This window comes from Haliotis cracherodii, unplaced genomic scaffold, assembly GCF_022045235.1.
Source record: "Haliotis cracherodii isolate W230 unplaced genomic scaffold, xgHalCrac1.p SCAF_20, whole genome shotgun sequence".
In the NCBI taxonomy this organism is placed as follows: Eukaryota; Metazoa; Mollusca; class Gastropoda; order Lepetellida; family Haliotidae; genus Haliotis; species Haliotis cracherodii.
In genome coordinates, this window is record NW_027266276.1 from 7,974,304 (window position 1) to 7,993,025 (window position 18,722).

General features: G+C 40.8%; 1 protein-coding gene across 2 annotated transcripts in view; it reads right to left on the minus strand.

The window, feature by feature from the left end:
* Positions 1-18,722, minus strand: part of LOC139470225 (corticotropin-releasing factor receptor 1-like) — a 176,703-nt gene that overhangs the window by 66,000 nt on the left and 91,981 nt on the right. For both annotated transcript variants that reach the window (XM_071252545.1, XM_071252544.1), the window contains exon 3: positions 2,316-2,423. In XM_071252545.1, coding sequence (XP_071108646.1) covers positions 2,316-2,423 — 108 coding nt within the window. The remainder of the gene's footprint in view (positions 1-2,315; positions 2,424-18,722) is intronic.

The window sequence follows — 18,722 nt, forward strand, 5'->3', positions numbered from 1 at the left end:
AATAAAAACAAAAACAACAACAACAACAATAATAATAATAATAAAAAGAAAGAAAGAAGAAGTCATAATTAAGTTGATGAGCTCGATGTCGGATAGAAGTATTAATTCCTTAAAAAAAACCGCGTGTCTGTGTTTGTGTGTGTGTGTGTGTGTGTGTGTGTGTGTGTGTGATAGAGCGCAGATACCCTTCCTCCTAATCACATGCTACATGCCTGAGTAATGAGACAGAGATACCCTTGCCGTTAGTTTTATTGTCTGTCACGACGTAACGGCTGCTGTGTTTCAACTCCACCATCTGAAGCAATGTTTCTGACATCTTCATCTCTACTTTACGTTATCTAAGGAGAATCTGTTGTGGGAGGAAGGGGCACGGTAAGCCATTTCACTTAAAATGCCATGTTATGGAGTCACTGAAATCTTGGAAATATTACGAAAATCATCAGACATGTTAGAATCAGTCTCACAGCTATCCTTTTTCTTTACTTCAGTTACATTTTTTAAACTTATGACAAAATCATACTTTAAAAAATATTTCTATATGATTATGCTGATGTTTCGAACGTTAAAGGAACTTGAAGTAAGACACGCCCGCGATCTTATAGGATTGTTTTACCAAATGGTTGTACCCAGTTCTCTACTTCTCCTAAAAAAATCAGCTGGGTTAAATTCGTATTCAAATATTACCAAAAAACTTCCTGAAAATCCTAAATAATATTCTTTTCTTAGCATATTTTAGCTTTACATGTAAAACTGTGCTGATCATTAATAAACTATGAAGGTCATGTGAGCCAAAAGGGCCCCTCTCAAAAGTCTGGCCTTTGTCATTTGTTTGTTTTTGTTTAAAGCTACACTCAGCGATATGACGGCGGTCTGTAAATAATCAAGAGCAGACAATCTAGGGATTGCCACCATGAGTATCGATCTACGCAGTGGGGTTACGATGACATGCATCAACCAAGTCAGTAAGCCTTACCACCCGATCCCGTCAGTCGCCAGTTACGACATTGCCAAGCATATTCGCCTTTTACGGCAAGCATGGGTGGCTGAAGACCTATTCTGCCCCGGATCTTTCCCCAGTAACATGTGTTTGTCCTACGAGGTGACTTAATGGGTCGGTGGTCACGCTCGGTGATTTGGTTCTTTGTGCGCATCTTACCCGACGGTGGGCATAGGTGGCCCAGTCGTCTAAGGAGCCGCGATTCGCTGAACAGAGTTGCGTCCCTTCGGCACGCCAGGAACCTATGATCGTGGCTTCGAATCCCGGTTCGCCCTAATTATGTTTCTAGGTTTGTCAGCACCATACCCGTGCTCGTGGGTTTCACCGAAGTGGTAAACGTCTGAGACCTGCATCACTTGGGGCTTTCCTCCAACATTAAGCTGACACGCCGTGATATAACTGAAATACTATTTAAAGCGGCGTTAAACCCAACTCACTCACTCACTCTTACCCGACGACGTGGGTCTTTGATCAGAATATCAATCAATGGTGTGTCCATTTCAGTATCGATTATTTACATATGCTTATGATGTCAATCACTGGATCGTCTGGTCCATATTTGATTATTTACAGACCATCGTTGAGTGCGTAGTTTAACAGCAAACAAACAAAACCTTGACTGTCAGGCATGTAGGCGTTCTGTAGTTTCAGGACGAGTCTGGTTCCATCCGTTTCAGGAATACAAGAAATGTAATATGCTCTTTGATCGTGAGCTGACAGTGTGTGAAATGACACATACATGTACATTCAGCACGCTTCAATCAGCATTGCCGAATTGAGAAAGTAGTTTAATCCAGTAGAGCTCATGTAACATGGAAATAAGAATCATCGTTGTGTGTAACTAGTTCCATCTAAGACATTTACGAAGCACGTTTGATATTTTTTTATCTCGTTTGTGATTCGTGTATAATAACAGTTTCTAAAAAATATTTGCGTTGCATATTGCCACTTTTTTATACAAACTTTTACAAACAATCAATCAATCAATCAATCAATCAATCGCGCTTTTCTTCTATATTTCTAACACTTACCAGGATCCGCTAGTCGAGGGTTCGAATTCCAGATTCGCTCCGATTAAGAACCATCGTTTGTCAGGATCATAGATTTCACCGAACATCTTATGCACTCATCACTTCTGTTTTAATTTCCATCCATTTTATGATGGATATAACTTAAAACACTGTCCAAGAGCGGCATTGACACCCCCGCCGCCCCCTAACCAAAAAACAACAAAAAAGACACAACAAAAAAACCCAGAAAAAACGAAAACAAACAAAAAACAACAAATCAAAACAAACTCATTCTACATAATACCTACGTGAATCGTTGAAGCCGTAGATCGTCGGACAAGGTCCATACACCGTGGTGTTAGCCGGAGTGGCTGGCCAGCACTTGTAGTTGTCCCATTCCGGGGCGCAGTGGACCCCTGCAACAAACATCATCATCATAAATAGTCAGACCCGTCAAAATCTGGGGTAGTGTAAGTCTTCAGATACCTATTATTGCCGTAAAAGGCGACTATGTTTGTCGTAAGAGGCGAATAACGGGATCGGGTGGTCAGGCTTACTGACTTGGTTGATGCATGTCATCGTATCCCAATTGTGCTCATGATGTCAATCAATGGCTTGATTTGTCCAGACTCGATTATTTATAGATCGTCAATTCGCTGGAATATTGTCGTGTGCGGCGTTGAACAACGCAGAAGGAAACTAATAGACATAAATAACCTTAATAACATGTTTCGTCTCTGGTTCATTTTTACAATGTCTCCCTCTAAAATTAGTTACCCGCCTCTTTCGCGTTAACAATTCTATAAATATTGTCGATTCTTGAGATCACATTCCAGCATGTAAACCGCACCTGAAATTGCACTTTGGCCCTTTTTGCATATTATTGCACAAATAACATCTATGAGTTCTTGTCTACTTGTAGAATAATTATTGTATGTTTTCAATATATATTTCAATTTTGAAATATAGCTATTTAAAATTCTGTAAAAAGGGCCAAAGTGAAGTTCATTATGGGCCTACGTGACTTTCCTAGATTTTGGCCCTTTTAGCTCTCATTTCCGTGTGTGGTTGAAACTGGTTGTTCAAGAGATGTTGAAAGTTTGGAAACGTTATTATTATGTTTGAACTATTTCAACAAAGTAGGCACTAGTTTAAATCATTTAAGAGCTTCAACAGTATGTGTTTACACTTTCAGTAGTAGGTTATCAATCTCACATGTTAAATCCCATGCAAATGCCTGAGGGTGAAAAGGGCCAAAATACAGACATTGGCCCTTTCCGCCCTTACACAAATTGAAAATGTTTTGTTCCTTTTTTGAAAGTTTTTTATAGCAACATTTATATGTCTGCTGTCAGAATGTGTTAAAGTTTAGGTATTTATCAGTGAATAAAAAAACTTCATTACCAGGTATAAAATTATTGTTTTCATTACTTTTCTCGAAACGGACTCCACATGACATTGGCCCTTATAAATATTGGCCCAATTATAATTTCATGTTAGTTAAATAACACTTTGAGAAGTGAGCGAGAGAATACGGTTTGACGCCTGCTTTTATCAATATTCCAGCAATATCTCGGCGGTGAACAACGGAAATTTGCACCACACATTGTATTTGTGTAGGAATCAAACCCGGACCATTGGCGGGACAACCGAAATCTTTAACCACATGGCTACCCCACCGCCCCAACTTTGAGTAGGAGATATTGATTACTTCAGAAGTTTTCATGAAGACCAGAAATGACGTTTAAACTGATTGTTGTCCAATGTCCAGAATATACTAAATGTGAAAGTCAACATACAGTAGGAGACCTAAAGCAAGAAAGTAACACGATTGCAGGATAGCGGTACCTGGGAACAGATGTGACGTAAGCGATGACGCGACAAGCACAACGAGGACATCACACAGCTTTAAGGCAGGTGGCCAAGGCGATGGAGCGAGTGAGTGAGTTGGGTTTAACCTCGCTTTTAACAGAAGCCAAGTTATATCGCGGCGTGTCAGCTTAATGTGGAAGGAAAGCCCGAAGTGATGCAGGTCTTAGACGTTTACCACTTCGGCGAAACCAACGAGCACGGGTATATATGGTGCTGACAAACCTAGAAACATAATCAGGGCGAACCGGGATTCGAACCAATCAAAGGTTTCTGGCGTGCCAAAGGGACGCATCTCAGCAATATTCCAGCTATAAGACGGCTGTGAAAAACCAAGTCTGGACCAGACAATCCAGTGATCGATATCATCAGCATCAATCAAGGCAGTTGGGATACGATGACATGCATCAACCAAATCAGCGAGCGTGACCACCTGATCCGTTCGTCGCCTTTTACGACAAGCGTGGTTTGCTGAAGACCAATTCTAACCTTGATCTTCACGGGCACGACCTCCATGTACATCAGAGGGCACGTCCCTTTTCAAGAACAAAATCTTTTGTTAGACTCCCAAATTATCTCTGATTCTGTTTAAAAGTCTGTCTGCACCATCACTTATTCGTGGGATTTAACAAAATGATAAACGTCTGCACGTCAATGATATAACGGAAATACTGTGGCGGATTTAAATCAAAGTCAGACATCTTCCCAATTAAGCTGCTACGCGGTGACATAACTGTGATTCATTCCAAGACTGACACCGACTGATAATGGCCTTGCGACTGTATTGAAACAGTTTGCTCAAATATCACAAAATGTCTTGTTGTTATACCAATCTCCAAATGACATTCACGTTAAAATTCCAGCTCTGATAAGGTATTAAATTCTTAATACAAAACGTGTGTGCCATCGACTGGTGAAGTGTTCAAGATGCCGTTAGGTCTTAAGAGGTACAACACCCCGCGGTTTGTAGGCTTTGTTCCATTAATGCGTCTCTCATTGAAATAAATCACCTCGGGACATAATATAGTTGTAACATTGGTATTAAAAATAAGGAAAAAGATATGTTAAGACGGGTAATCTGTGACATAGTCTTTCTCTTGTGTTATCCTCTCACGCTATCGTTGACGTTGAAATGCAAACGGTTACTCGAGTTCTGCGTCCGAGCTGACAGAGCAGCAACACCATGGAGTGGCTCTGGACATGGCTGTCAATGAGAAAATACTCGGTTCAGAGGCATAAGTCGTTTGGTGGGGATGAGGCACATTTGCAGCCATCGAACCTGACAAGGCGCTAATAGGGTTGGGAATTATCACTTGTCTGAGACTGGTATTGATCTCGCAATGAACCCATGGAACATGATTGTTAGGCACATATGGTAGAGGGCTTTCATTAGCTTTGAGAGAGAATAAAGTATTTGGTCACATTGTTGTAGGCTGTCAGGTGATGATACTTTTAGTCACGCGGAAGATGAAGCACTTATTAATGAAGTGAAGACGTTACAAAAGTAAGCATACGTGAGCTGACAATTGTCTCCGTGGAGTTGTTAGGGTCTGTGGGTAAGTGGTTCATCGCCGTTCTGAACAGTATTTCAGTTATATCACGGCATCAGCTAATTGTTGAGTTCATCCCAAAGCCGAACATGTCGTTAATGATTAATACCTTGTTGAATTCAGACTATGGTAGATCAAACAAAGCTTTGTGTTTTTGTGTCTTAAATAACAATCCCCTAATAATAATAATAAAATGATAATAAAAAATAGAGCTAACAAACAAAGAGAAACAACAACCGTACTGGTAAACTACAATGTTGTTCACTGAGTCCCATGAAGATCCGGGGTAGAATAGGTCTTAAGCAACCCATGCTTGCCGTAAAAGGAGACTATGCTTGACGTAAAAGGCGACTAACGGGATCGGACGGTCAGGCTCGCTGACTTGGTTAATGCATGTCATCGTATCCCAATTGCGTGGATCGATGCTCATGCTGTCAATCTCTAGATTCTCTGGTCCAGACTCGATTATTTACAACCAAGCGTCATAGAGCTGGAATATTGCTAAGTGCGGCGTTAAGCAACAAACAAACAAACAATACGTAAGAATCGACAGTCAGGTGGCTGCGAGCGGTTATATTAAGCAATGATCTTGGTCAATTGCGCTTTAAATACCACATTCGCCCGTGTTTTTCTTGCGGATCTGTTTCTTTATGCGTTAAATCGGCATTTCTGTTCGGATTGGCAAAGTCAAAACAAGGTTATTTAGCCAAGATGTTTAACTTGAGCTATATATCGATGATCTGGTATATTTCAATAGCAATCAAATAGCCAATTCCGGGGATCCCGCCCACTGATTTACCCAACTGAACTTGAAATAAAGGATACCAGTGTTTCATAATTAGATCTATGCATAAAGATTTAGAGTGACCGAACACTCTCCACAAGACTGGATGACTTCAACTTTCCAATAGTCAACTGTCTCTTCATGTGGAGCAATGTTCCAGCAGCCACATTTGAGGTATTATCGAGCATGCTCTTTCTTGCGAGATCGTACGGCTCTTGCAGAGACGTTGTTTGATCAAGGTTACAACACTCAAGTCCCCAGTAAAGCTTTCAAAACATTTTATGGTATGTGGAGGACATTTCCAAATTTGACGCATCGGTGAAAAAAATGCTGCCCGATGCAATGTCCTCTTTTGACCGTATGGTTTCATGTTTTTTTTCAGGTGAACAATTGACTTGCCTTTGCATGGGTTTGTGACGGGTGCCACCGGTGGGGCAGGGCACGCATACCTTTTCACTCACTCACTCACTCACTCAACACTACCTGAAACATGCATACCTACACCAGCCTACCATCGGAACCTGCTCAATCCAAACCCTTCGGATGAAGCCACAATCACAAGACACCATGTCTTATAAATATTAGACCGATTCACTCACTCACTCACTCACTCACTCACTCACTCACTCACTCACCCAAACACCCACTCACTCACTCACTCACTCACTCACTCACTCACTCACTCACTCACTCACTCACTCACACACCCACCCACCCACCCACCCACCCACTCACTCACTCACTCACCCACTCAACACTACCTGAAACATGCATTCCTACACCAGCCTACCATCGGAACCTGCTTAATCCAAACCCTTCGGATGAAGCCACAATCACAAGACACCATGTCTTATAAATATTAGACCGATTCACTCACTCACTCACTCACTCACTCACTCACTCACTCACTCTATACCTATTCATCTGAGAAGAGTTAGAGCACTCTCAGATGTGTCAGTTTTAAACTGGTTACAGGTACAGGTGGATATTCCATACTGCTTCTTATATGGACTGAACTACTTGGAGATTAACTACATAATTATCCTACTTGATTGCAATAAATATAGGGATGTTCTTACCAATGATATTGATAAATGTGTAAAATCTACTTTTTTCATGTACATAAATGAATAAATACATAAATATGATTACACAACAAAATTATGTTGTTTTGCACAATAAGCAGCATTTATCTGTATAGAATTCACCAAATGCGGTACTCCAAACGCATATTTACCAAAATGCCTATATTCATATATGTGTTTAAGCTGCACATTGATTGCGCAGGTCTTTCCTGTCCAAACACTCAGATGTATGTGTTCTGGAACAAACGTCGTTCACTGAGTACATGTACATTGTATATCTGTCTGACTTAATACACCTGATTCCTTCCCCGAACGATAGGAAGTCTATAGAACGCATCTTTCTTTTAGTAATACGACGTATTTGAAAAGGAAGTTTTAAACTTGTAGACTGACTTCTGAAAACACATCAATTGAAACTTTAAAGGATATTGTATTGACATAATACAATTGTGCGTGGTGTGACGCCAACATTATCTTTTAACAGTGGGTATTATGTACATTAAGACAGCTAATTTGTCATGCATATACACATATAAATAGAAGTAAGGACATATAGCATTTTTGGAGCACTATTTGGCACTAACGGTAGAACATAAAAGCCATTTAACCATCACCTTAATGTTATGGTACGACACTTCATCATAGCGATGGGTTGTCTTCGGTTGCCTGTAAGTTCATCAGTCATCATGTTATGGTTCTACAGAACATCAACTGGTGGATGGAAAACCATCGTATGTAATCTTAATGTTCTGTAGTGTTGTTGCTGATCGATCGCCGCAGTTGCATTTGCAGCCTGTCGACGTCAATACTTCACGGCTTGTATATACTACGTTTCCCCACACCATGTGAATACATCGTCAATACATCCCGGCTGTTATACACTACGTTTCCCCACCGCCGTGAATACATCGTCAATACATCACGAGTTTGTACACACTAAGGTTCCGCCATCACCGTGAATACATCTTCAATACATCACGAGCTTGTATACGCTACGTGTCCCCATCACCCGTGAATACATCGTCAATACATCACGGCTGTTATAGACTACGATTTTCCATCACCGTGAATACATCGTCAATAAATCACGGATTTAATAGATTACGTTTCCCCATCACCGTGAATACATCGTCAATACATCACGGCTTATATAGACTACGTGTCCCCATCACCAGTGAATACATCGTCAATACATCACGGCTTTAATATACTACATGTCCCCATGACCTGTGAATACATCGTCAATACATCACGAGCTTGTATACACAATGTTTTCCCCATCACCGTGAATACATCGTCAATACATCACGAGCTTGTATACACAATGTTTCCCCCATCACCGTGAATACATCGTCAATACATCACGAGCTTGTACACACAATGTTTTCCCCATCACCGTGAATACATCGTCAATACATCACGAGCTTGTATACACTATGTTTCCCCATCACCGGGAATACATCGTCAATACATCACGAGCTTGTATACACAATGTTTCCCCCATCACCGTGAATACATCGTCAATACATCACGAGCTTGTATACAAAATGTTTCCCCCATCACCGTGAATACATCGTCAATACATCACGAGCTTGTATACACAATGTTTCCCCCATCACCGTGAATACATCGTCAATACATCACGAGCTTGTATACACAATGTTTCACCATCACCGTGAATACATCGTCAATACATCACGAGCTTGTATACACAATGTTTCCCCCATCACCGTGAATACATCGTCAATACATCACGAGCTTGTATACACAATGTTTCCCCCATCACCGTGAATACATCGTCAATACATCACGAGCTTGTATACACAATGTTTCCCCATCACCGTGAATACATTTTCAGTACTGAGAAACCAGTGTCCTCAGGCAAAGAAATAATGCAACACAACCTGCCCATTCCATTGCCGGACAATCAGAAAACAGTAGTCCGCAAGTACGAGTACCCTAATTTTTAGTTCATGGTTCAAAAATATGCTTGGTTAGTCAATGAAATACCGGCGTGGAATCTCTTGCAATTGTTTATTATATGATAGCATTTGTTTGTCTTTCGAGGTGAAGAAATGAATCAAGTTGTCGGGTTTGGTGACTTGGTTGACAAGGCATGGCTCGTTGCTCAGAAGATTAATCAGTAGTCTCTCTGGTCTAGTCTCGATTATTTACAGACCGCCCTGACGATGCTGGGGTAACCAACAAACAGACAGAACAAACAAACAATCATTTGAACTTCCGAATATTCCCCCCCCCCCCCGCCCCCCCCCCGCCCCCCAAAAAACAAAAAACAAAAAAAACCACAAAAAAACCACAATAACAAAAAAAAACAAAAAACCGACAACAAACAAACACCAAAAAACTTGATTAATAACAAAAGCAGGTCTAGCTACTTGCATAAAAAATATACAGAGAAATGTATCATGTGATAAAGGATTTCATGGACTGTATACATTAGTCGAAGCAAGGTCCTTAAAAGACAGCTAGTCTGGGGTATCGTGACCAAAACAAGCCCGATTCAATTCAAATTGCATGATGTATTTCACAGGCCCAATAGCTGAACACTTGGAACATTGTTTAGTCTTACAATGTGTACCAGACGATGGAAACCATCCTTAAACCAAATAAATCACCATCCGCGCGACAACCGAAAAAGGCCCAAGGAGACAGTATTTCGAATAGAGTGGTTGTTTTATTGCCCGCCAATGGGGATCAATAAACCACTGCTACAGTAACCTTGACCCCCAACACGCGGTTCCTGACACCTTTGCCATGTATTTCAGATAAACGCATCCATGCCACAAAAATATTATTGCCCGACACTGAATCAATTATTGATCCTACGTTGTATTCTGTGTAAACAAACATTGTAAATACATAGCCAGTTCAAATATAACACGGGGCGGTCGGGTAGCCTAGTGGTTAAAGCGTTCGCTCTTCACGCCGAAGACCCGGGTTCTATTCCCGACATAGGTACAATGTGTGAAGCCCATTTCTGGTGTCCCCTGCCGTCATATCGCTGGAATATTGCTAAGAGCGGCGTAAAACCATACTCACTCACTCATTACACGTAGTACAGAAGCTATTGTCGTACCAAAGAGAAACAAGTGAAGCCTATTTTCTACCTTATCGTCAGTACCAGCTGAAACCAATCCTTGGTTAAGAAGTTCTTTGTTTAGCAAGTTATGGATGGGATGAGAACGCCACAATGCGATATATTGTTATCAAAAGGTTTGCCCGAGATGTCGGTACATTTATGAAGAACAAGAAGTGAGAGAAATAGGTTCAACTTGCCATTGGGTTTATTTTACGACATATTTAATATAATCACTTTTAAGCAGGTGAGCTCTATGACGGTAGTACGCTTATGCGCTATTGAACATGTTACCTGAAAGAATCATGTAAAGAGTTGTGTCCCTTTGCTATGCCGGGATATCCGATCCTTTGTCAGAAAACTGAAATATTAGCAAACTCGAAAAGGTATTAAACCCATCTCACTCACTCATTGATTTAGGGACGTAATTAAAGAAAAGAGTTTGTTTCCATAGTTTTTTTCTTAATTTCCTATCTTAACTTAAACGCTGATTTTTCTTAATTTCCTATCTTAACTTATGGATGTCAGCTACTGATGTTGTAACTTCAGTAAACAATTGTTGGTTGTATCGAAAGTTCAACCAGTCGCTACAGCTGTGTTTTAGCACCATCTCGTGAGTCCAACATTGACAGGCAAAAGCGTAAAAAACCCGATACAATTAGCAGTTCCAGCGTAATCATCAACAGATAATTGTTTATTTTATTTTTTAAGTTCAACTAGTTCGCGCATGTATTAAACAAATCGAAACAGCAAAAATATTTAATTTAATTTAATTTAAAGGCAAAATGTCAAGGTCGAATCTGAAAATAAAAATTCATGTTTCCCTTTTCATTATAACACGGTTACCATGGGTGCTGCAGTCACTGATACCCCGAACTTCAGTCGAGCAAATATTACCATAGGACAATCTCCCAACAGTACAAACATTGCCTAGAAGCAGACACACATGCACATACGAAGATAACACTACATGAAAGAAGGGGGATCTAAATGGGATTCCTTGTTATTGACAATTATAATTAGAGACCAAGATTAAACAACGCACGATATATGCAATACGTCATGTGACGTTAACGTGACGTAAATAAGATCTTTAAATCATGAAGCAATTCAGTTTAGATATCAATGTGGGTGAGTGAGTTTTGTTTAACGCTGCTTTGAACAGTATTTTAGTTATATCACGGCGTGTCAGCTTGATGTTGGGCCTGAAGGGTTTCAGGCGTATACCGTTTTGATGAAACCCACGAGCACGGTAATGGTGCTGACAAACCTAGAATTGAGTGAGTGAGTTGGGTTTAACACCGCTTTTAACAGTATTCCAGTTATATCGCGGCGTGTCAGCTTAATGTGGGAGGAAAGCCTGAAGTGATGCAGGTTTCAGACGTTTACAACTTCGGTGAAACCCACGAGCACGGTTATGGTGCTGACAAACCTAGAAACATAATCGGGGCGAACCGGGATTCGAACCCACAATCATAGGTTTCTGGCGTGTCCAAGGGACGCAACTCTGCACAGCGAATCGCGGCGCCTTAGACGACTGGGCCACCCGTGCCCCCGACAAACCTAGAAACATAATCAGGGCGAATCTTAGAGGTTACGTGAACAGCAGGAAGATGGCTACATGCGGGTCTGCAAGCGTGTATAAGTAACATGACGTGCAATAATATTTAGATTAATTGATGCTCTTTGTGAAATGACCCCGCTTGATTCATTTTATCTTCGAATTTGTGAAGATCAAAGTCTGAATACTGTCAACATACACGAACCTGGTTTAAAAGGCTGTAAGTTACTCTCAGCTTGCCAAATCACGTACGGAATTGTTGAAAGAATACTGACAGATGTTAATCGTTGTCTGTATACATAATTAAGCACGACTGATTTTTCAAAGCTAACATTCCTGCTCTGACAGATGTCTCACAAGTGATGGTTTACTAGACAGTTTACAAGTCTGTAAACCAGAAATCCCAAAACATTCGCTTCGCAAAACAATGGGCATCGTCGTTGAAGTCTTTGACGAGATGCGAAAAACATTTGACATGGTCTTAAAACACAAGGTAAGATGAAAAAAATGTATCGCGTTGTTAACGATTCCTCGCGATCCTTCATTTTCAACAATCTGCGATGCAGCTTCTGTTGAAGAAAAATGCGCGGATTTCAATCAAGATGCTTGTTTGTTCACCCTGAAGGTCTAGTTTCACTGGGTTGGTTGTCTGGAGGCAGTGTTCTTCAAAGCCGCTGTTTGGCGTACTGGCATGCGTTAAAGCTGTGAGAGTGCGGTGTATTGGATGAAGAAATTTCAATAATAATGCAAAAGTGTTTACAGGAGAAAACCCTTGGATGGGCGATATGTGGAGGTTTGGTGAAGCAATGACATTTGTGTTCAAGACAAATTATGTCTCAGTCATGATCTGCATGGACGTGAAAGGTGTTTGTTGTCTAACGCCGCAATCAGCAATATTCCAGCTGTATGGCGGCGGTCTGTAAATAATCGAGTCCTGACCTGACAATCCAATGATTGACATCATGAGCATCGATCCACGCAATTGTTCGTTTGTTTGTTGTTTAACGCTGCACTCAGCAATATTCCAGCTATATGGCGGCAGTCTGAAAATAATCGAGTCTGGACCAGACAATCCAGTGATTGACATCATGAGCATCGATCCACGCAATTGTTCGTTTGTTTGTTGTTTAACGCTGCACTCAGCAATATTCCAGCTATATGGCGGCGGTCTGTAAATAATCGAGTCTGGACCAGACAATGCCGTGATTGACATCATGAGCATCGATCCACGCAATTGTTTGTTAATTGTTTAACGCTGCACTCAGCAATATTCCAGCTATATGGTGGCGGTCTGTAAATAATCGAGTCTGGACCAGACAATCCAGTGATTGACATCATGAGCATCGATCCACGCAATTGGGATACGATGACATGCATCAACCAAGTCAGCGAGCCTGGCCGTCCGATCCCGTTAGTCGCCTTTTACGTCAAGCATAGTCTCCTTTTACGGCAAGCATGGGTTGCCTAAGACCTATTCTACCCGGATCTTCACGGGACTCAGTGAACATCTATTCTTATTCTTATTCTTATTTTATTATTATTTTATAGGGGATTGTTATTTAAGACACAAAGCTTTGTTTGATCTACCATAGTCTGAATTCAACAAGGTATTAATCATTAACGACATGTTCGGCTTTGAAATGAACTCAACAATTAGCTGACGCCGTGATATAACTGAAATACTATTCAGAACGGCGATGAACCACTCACCCACTGACCCTAACAACTCCACGGAGACAATGGTCAGCACACGTATGCTTACTTGTATGACATGACATGCATCAACCAAGTGAGAACCTGACCATCCGATCTCGTTAGTCGCCTCGAACGACAAGCCTAGTCGCCTTTTACGGCAAGCATGGGTTGCTGAAGACCTATTCCACCCAGGATCTTCACATGTCGGATGGACGTGAAAGAGGGAATAACTTCAGATTGATGACGAAGAATAAGATGAGTCTAAAATTGTGTAGTCGGTTATTATGGAGCAAGTACGTCCAACATCTAGGTGAAATTGGGTTTAACGTCGCGTCCAAGATTATTGCACTTATAGAGACGTGCATGCAACTGAGAGTGTGTGTGGCTGCTTGTACTAGTCCGGACTGATGCCGATTTATAGTGCTAGCCCACTGAGATACCATGCCGCAGTTTAACATGAATACCCCACTCAGACACAGCACATTGACTCCAAACCGACCAGTCCTTGTTTTAGCCCCTTAATGCCGAGCGCCAGACAGGGTAACATCAGGTACCATCTTTTAACGTCTTTTGGTATGACGCGGCCGGGAATCGAGCCCAAGACCTTCTGCTCTACCACCAGACCACGGAGGGGTATCCAATACCTACAGAGATAAATCAGCAGTGGATGTTATCAAGTCAAGTCCAGTATGCAGAGGTATCCTACTCGCGGCTGGACACAATGGTGCTGTCAGAATACAAGACTGACACCACTGACATAAACATATGTATAGAAGGGCAAAAAAAAGTATACGCTTGAAATTGGCGTCTCTCCCAGGATGAGGAACATATTTCAGTGATTGCCGCAACTCTGGGCTATAATGTCACGTTAACTAATTAATTGCTATGGTGGGCAAAGAAACAGCGGATTGCAATTACACATAGATTACGGTAAGAGAATTAATCTAGATTACTTTACCGATATGCAAGTCAACACTGTAAAGAAGCAAAGTCATTCTGAAATTATAATTCGCTGGAATCAGATAATTATCAAAGATCTGATACCACGAGCTGAGATACCTAGGAAACATAACAGGGTTGCAATTAATTTTTTTAAAATCATTTGAGCAATGGGCTTGTGGCCTTGGAGTATTGAAATATATTTTTCATTATTTTCATTACAAAAGCCACCAAGCTGTGTCATTGTCAAGAATACAAACATGGTTGAAGGCCAAATCAAACATTCAGTTGCCTGAAGAAAACCCATCAGCCGTCAGGGAAAACATTCTATACATGTAATTTGTATTAATTTAATGTGTGTGTTTCTTAGCTAATCTGCAGTTGCATCCTTGAGGCCTCGTTTAAAAAAGTTGTTCTCAAACTCAAGGGACACTGATGTCAACATGGGAGAAGGATAATGAGGAACATCTCACTGGGTGGTGAAGGGGCGCAAAGGTGAACAGCATCTAGGTGACTGGTAAAAGAAGATATTTTGAGTTTTTATACGGAATTATCGAGTTATCCGCGGTATGTCACAATTAGGCCTTTGTGGGGTGAGGTAAAATTGGGGTATAATGTCGCGTTCAAGATTTTGACACTTCTGTAGCGACGTCATTCACATGACGTGTGTGTGTGTGTGTGTGTGTGTGTGTGTGTGTGTGTGTGTGTGTGTGTGTGTGTGTGTGTGTGTGTGTGTGTGTGTGTGGCTGCTTGTATTAGTCAGGACTGATGCTGATTTTATAGTGCTTGCCCACTGAGATACCATGTTGCGGCTTAATATGGATAGCCCATTTAGACATACTGTAATGGCTCCGAGCCCACATGCCTTGTTTTATTCCCTTAAATGCCCAGCACAAAATGAAGCATCTCACACGTTCTACATACCATTGATTGGTGAAATATGTCTGTGGGCACTCTATTCAGGGAGTCATCATTATTAAAATTTGGGTAATTAAATAAATATTTATAAAGCTTGTACATTTTATCAACACCCTTAAAGAGCCTGCACAGGCTGTTGACATCTCATATAAGAAATAAACAAATCGTGGTCGTTGTTTATCGTGCAATAAATCTCTGCAGGGAGAATAAAATACTCGGGTCTGCGCCGTTCATGGTTTATTCTCCCTGCAGTGTTTTATCGTACGACAAACAACGACCACGAGTCGTATATTTCTTAATTAAAAGACAGTGTTAGCTTCATTGTTTAAGAGTCATGATAGAAACATTAATTTTTTAACAGGAATGTCTGTGGTTATTTTATACCAACAGGCATCGAAGTAACGAGTTTCAACTGTAGTTCAATGGAGCATGACATCGCCAAAATTAATTATAAGTTACCTTTTGTTTAATTTTACATCATATGCCACTTCTTAAAATGTACAGCACATGTTCGCACGCAACAAATACATACTCGTATCTAAATTATAATCAATTGTAGTATAGTGACCCGTGAAGATCCGGGGTAGAATAGGTCTTCTGCAAACCATGCTTGTCATAAAAGGCTACTATGCTTGTCGTAAGAGGCGACAAACGGGATTGGGTGGTCAGGCTTGATGCATGTCATCGTATCCCAATTGCATGGATCGATGCTCATGATGTCAATCACTGGGTTGTCTGGTCCAGACTCGGTTATTTACAGACCGCCATATTGCTTAGTGCGACGTTAAACAAAAAAATCACTCAAATAGTTGGTCAGTCCGGGAATAGACTAAACCGACAGCAGAATATATGTTTCACTACTGACAGTGCCATGGCTAAAGATGATAAACTTCTTTTTTAATTGCCCATAAAAGTAGTACTGATATACATTTTAGTGAATAATACCTACTTCAAAATTATGAAAATCGTAGGCAATCACTTAGTCCGGTGATAATGTAATGAGAAGAATGGATTTTATGGGCGCAACCTACCGCAAATGCCACCATATGCGTTTAATCTTACTCCCCTAAGGGACGTAAGCAGCCATCTTGTAGTACCTCAAAGCTACAAAGGACTATCTCCAAGATATATAACGTCACTTAATGCGTCTCGTGCTTTCTAAGAGGCTCATAAAACGGATCCCAAGTTGTTCATTCACGTTACAAATTGTAGGCGAGGTTTCTTCTAAATTCTTATAGCTAATCCTTCTTCTTCATCACTGATGGGTCTTGGACCATTTAGACCACCTATAGATGGCCAGAAATTGTACTGGGGGTCAAACCTCGTACAACAACCTGTAGAACTAACAGTAATGGACGAATACTTCTTAATGCATATTTTCGTCATTTCCCATTATCACGAGTGAGGGTGATACCTTAATAGACAGTTTCATGATTATGCACTTTCCTGCATTGTCACTTCAGCGTAGTATAATGCATGACAGGGCTCACTAATGTGTAAATGTCGCAAAGTACTTTAAGACTTCGGTAGATGAAACCACTCTTGGCAAGAAACAGACAAGTGTCATCAGATGCGGTCAAACTTTGTTTGATACAAATCAAACTTTGCCAGACGTTGTCATACTCTGCTAGACAAGTCAAACTTTGCGAGTTACTGTCAAACTTTGCACGATACACGTAGAGCCAAACTTTGCAAAAAGTCAAACTTTCCAAGACACAGTCAAAATGAGCAACAACAATCAAACATATATTCTGTCAAACACAATACACAATATTCAGTCAAACGTCGCAAGAAGAGGTAAACCTTTGCTTGAGACACCCACTCCGTTAGATACAGCGACGTCACACTTCTCCAGATATGGTCACACTTCGCTGATATGAACAACTCAAGATTTATTCATATTTGATTTTGTAAAGAAGTGCGAAAACAGCTTGTAAATTTAAGGTATGTTAACGATTGATAACACTCAATCAAACATTCAAAATAACATAAATGTGAAAAAAACACGATTCTCAGTCGACCACACATACCTGGGGTATCTCCTAAATATGTAAAAGATTAATGGAACGACTTGTCTAATAGCTGCCTGAAGACCTTTGACATGGACTACAATACCCTCAACTATTTATCGCAACTTTCAGTCATTCAAGCATTTGTCTGTTCAGAGATAGGCAATCTAGACAACTACTTGCTGAAAAAGTCGAAATTGAATGCATGACATGGCGTCAGTTGAGATTCTCGGAGAAAGAGATTTGTATTAGGTCTCATTTTTTTCATACATACTTATGTAAAAGATTCTTTCACGAAGATTAATTTGCTGTAGAAAAAATCCCTGAGGCAGACGTTACAGGATCAATGTCGATGTAATGTGTTTCCAATCGTCTTTAAACCGATTTGAAAATATTTCATCTTGACACAGAACAAGATTATTGTCTCATAGATATTGAGTGATACCGCGCAATTATTCCAAGATACAACGTTTCTATTATGTACATGTAATTTGAAAGAGAATCCTTTTAATCTTCGTTATGCGGTTTGCATTACTACTGCATAATTATTGCTTAACTAAAATAGGCCCGTGAAGATCCGGTGTAGAATGGGTCTTGTTGATCTTAAACCAACCAAATAAATGCTCCCTTAGTGCCGTGAAATTTACCGCAATGCACCACACATAGGACTATCAGTTGCCCTAAGACCCGTGAAGATCCGGAGTAGAATCGGTCTTCAGCAACCCATGCTTGCCGTAAAAGGCGACTATGCTTGTCGTAAAAGGCGACTAACGGGATCGCGTGGTCAGCCTCGCTGACTTGGTTGATGCATAAAATCGATCTCAATTGCTTGGATCGATGCTCATGATGTCATTCAGTGGATTGTCTGGTCCAGACTTGATTATTTACAGACCGCCGTCATATAGCTGGAATATTGCTGAGTGCGGCGTTTAACAACAAACAAACAAAAACAAGCTTAACTGTTATAATACAGTGTCAAGACGACACATCTTCTGTTGTGTTCGTAACGGAAAGGTATAGCTGATCCGATACACCTTTCACTACATCAAGTATTAATGTGCTGTTGACAACAATGTATCTCTCGTCATAGAGTGAGTGAGTGAGTATGGTTTTACGCCGCATTTAGCAATATTCCAGCAATATCACAGCGGGGGACACCAGAAATGGGCTTCACAAATTGTACCCATGTCAGGAATCGAACCTGGGTC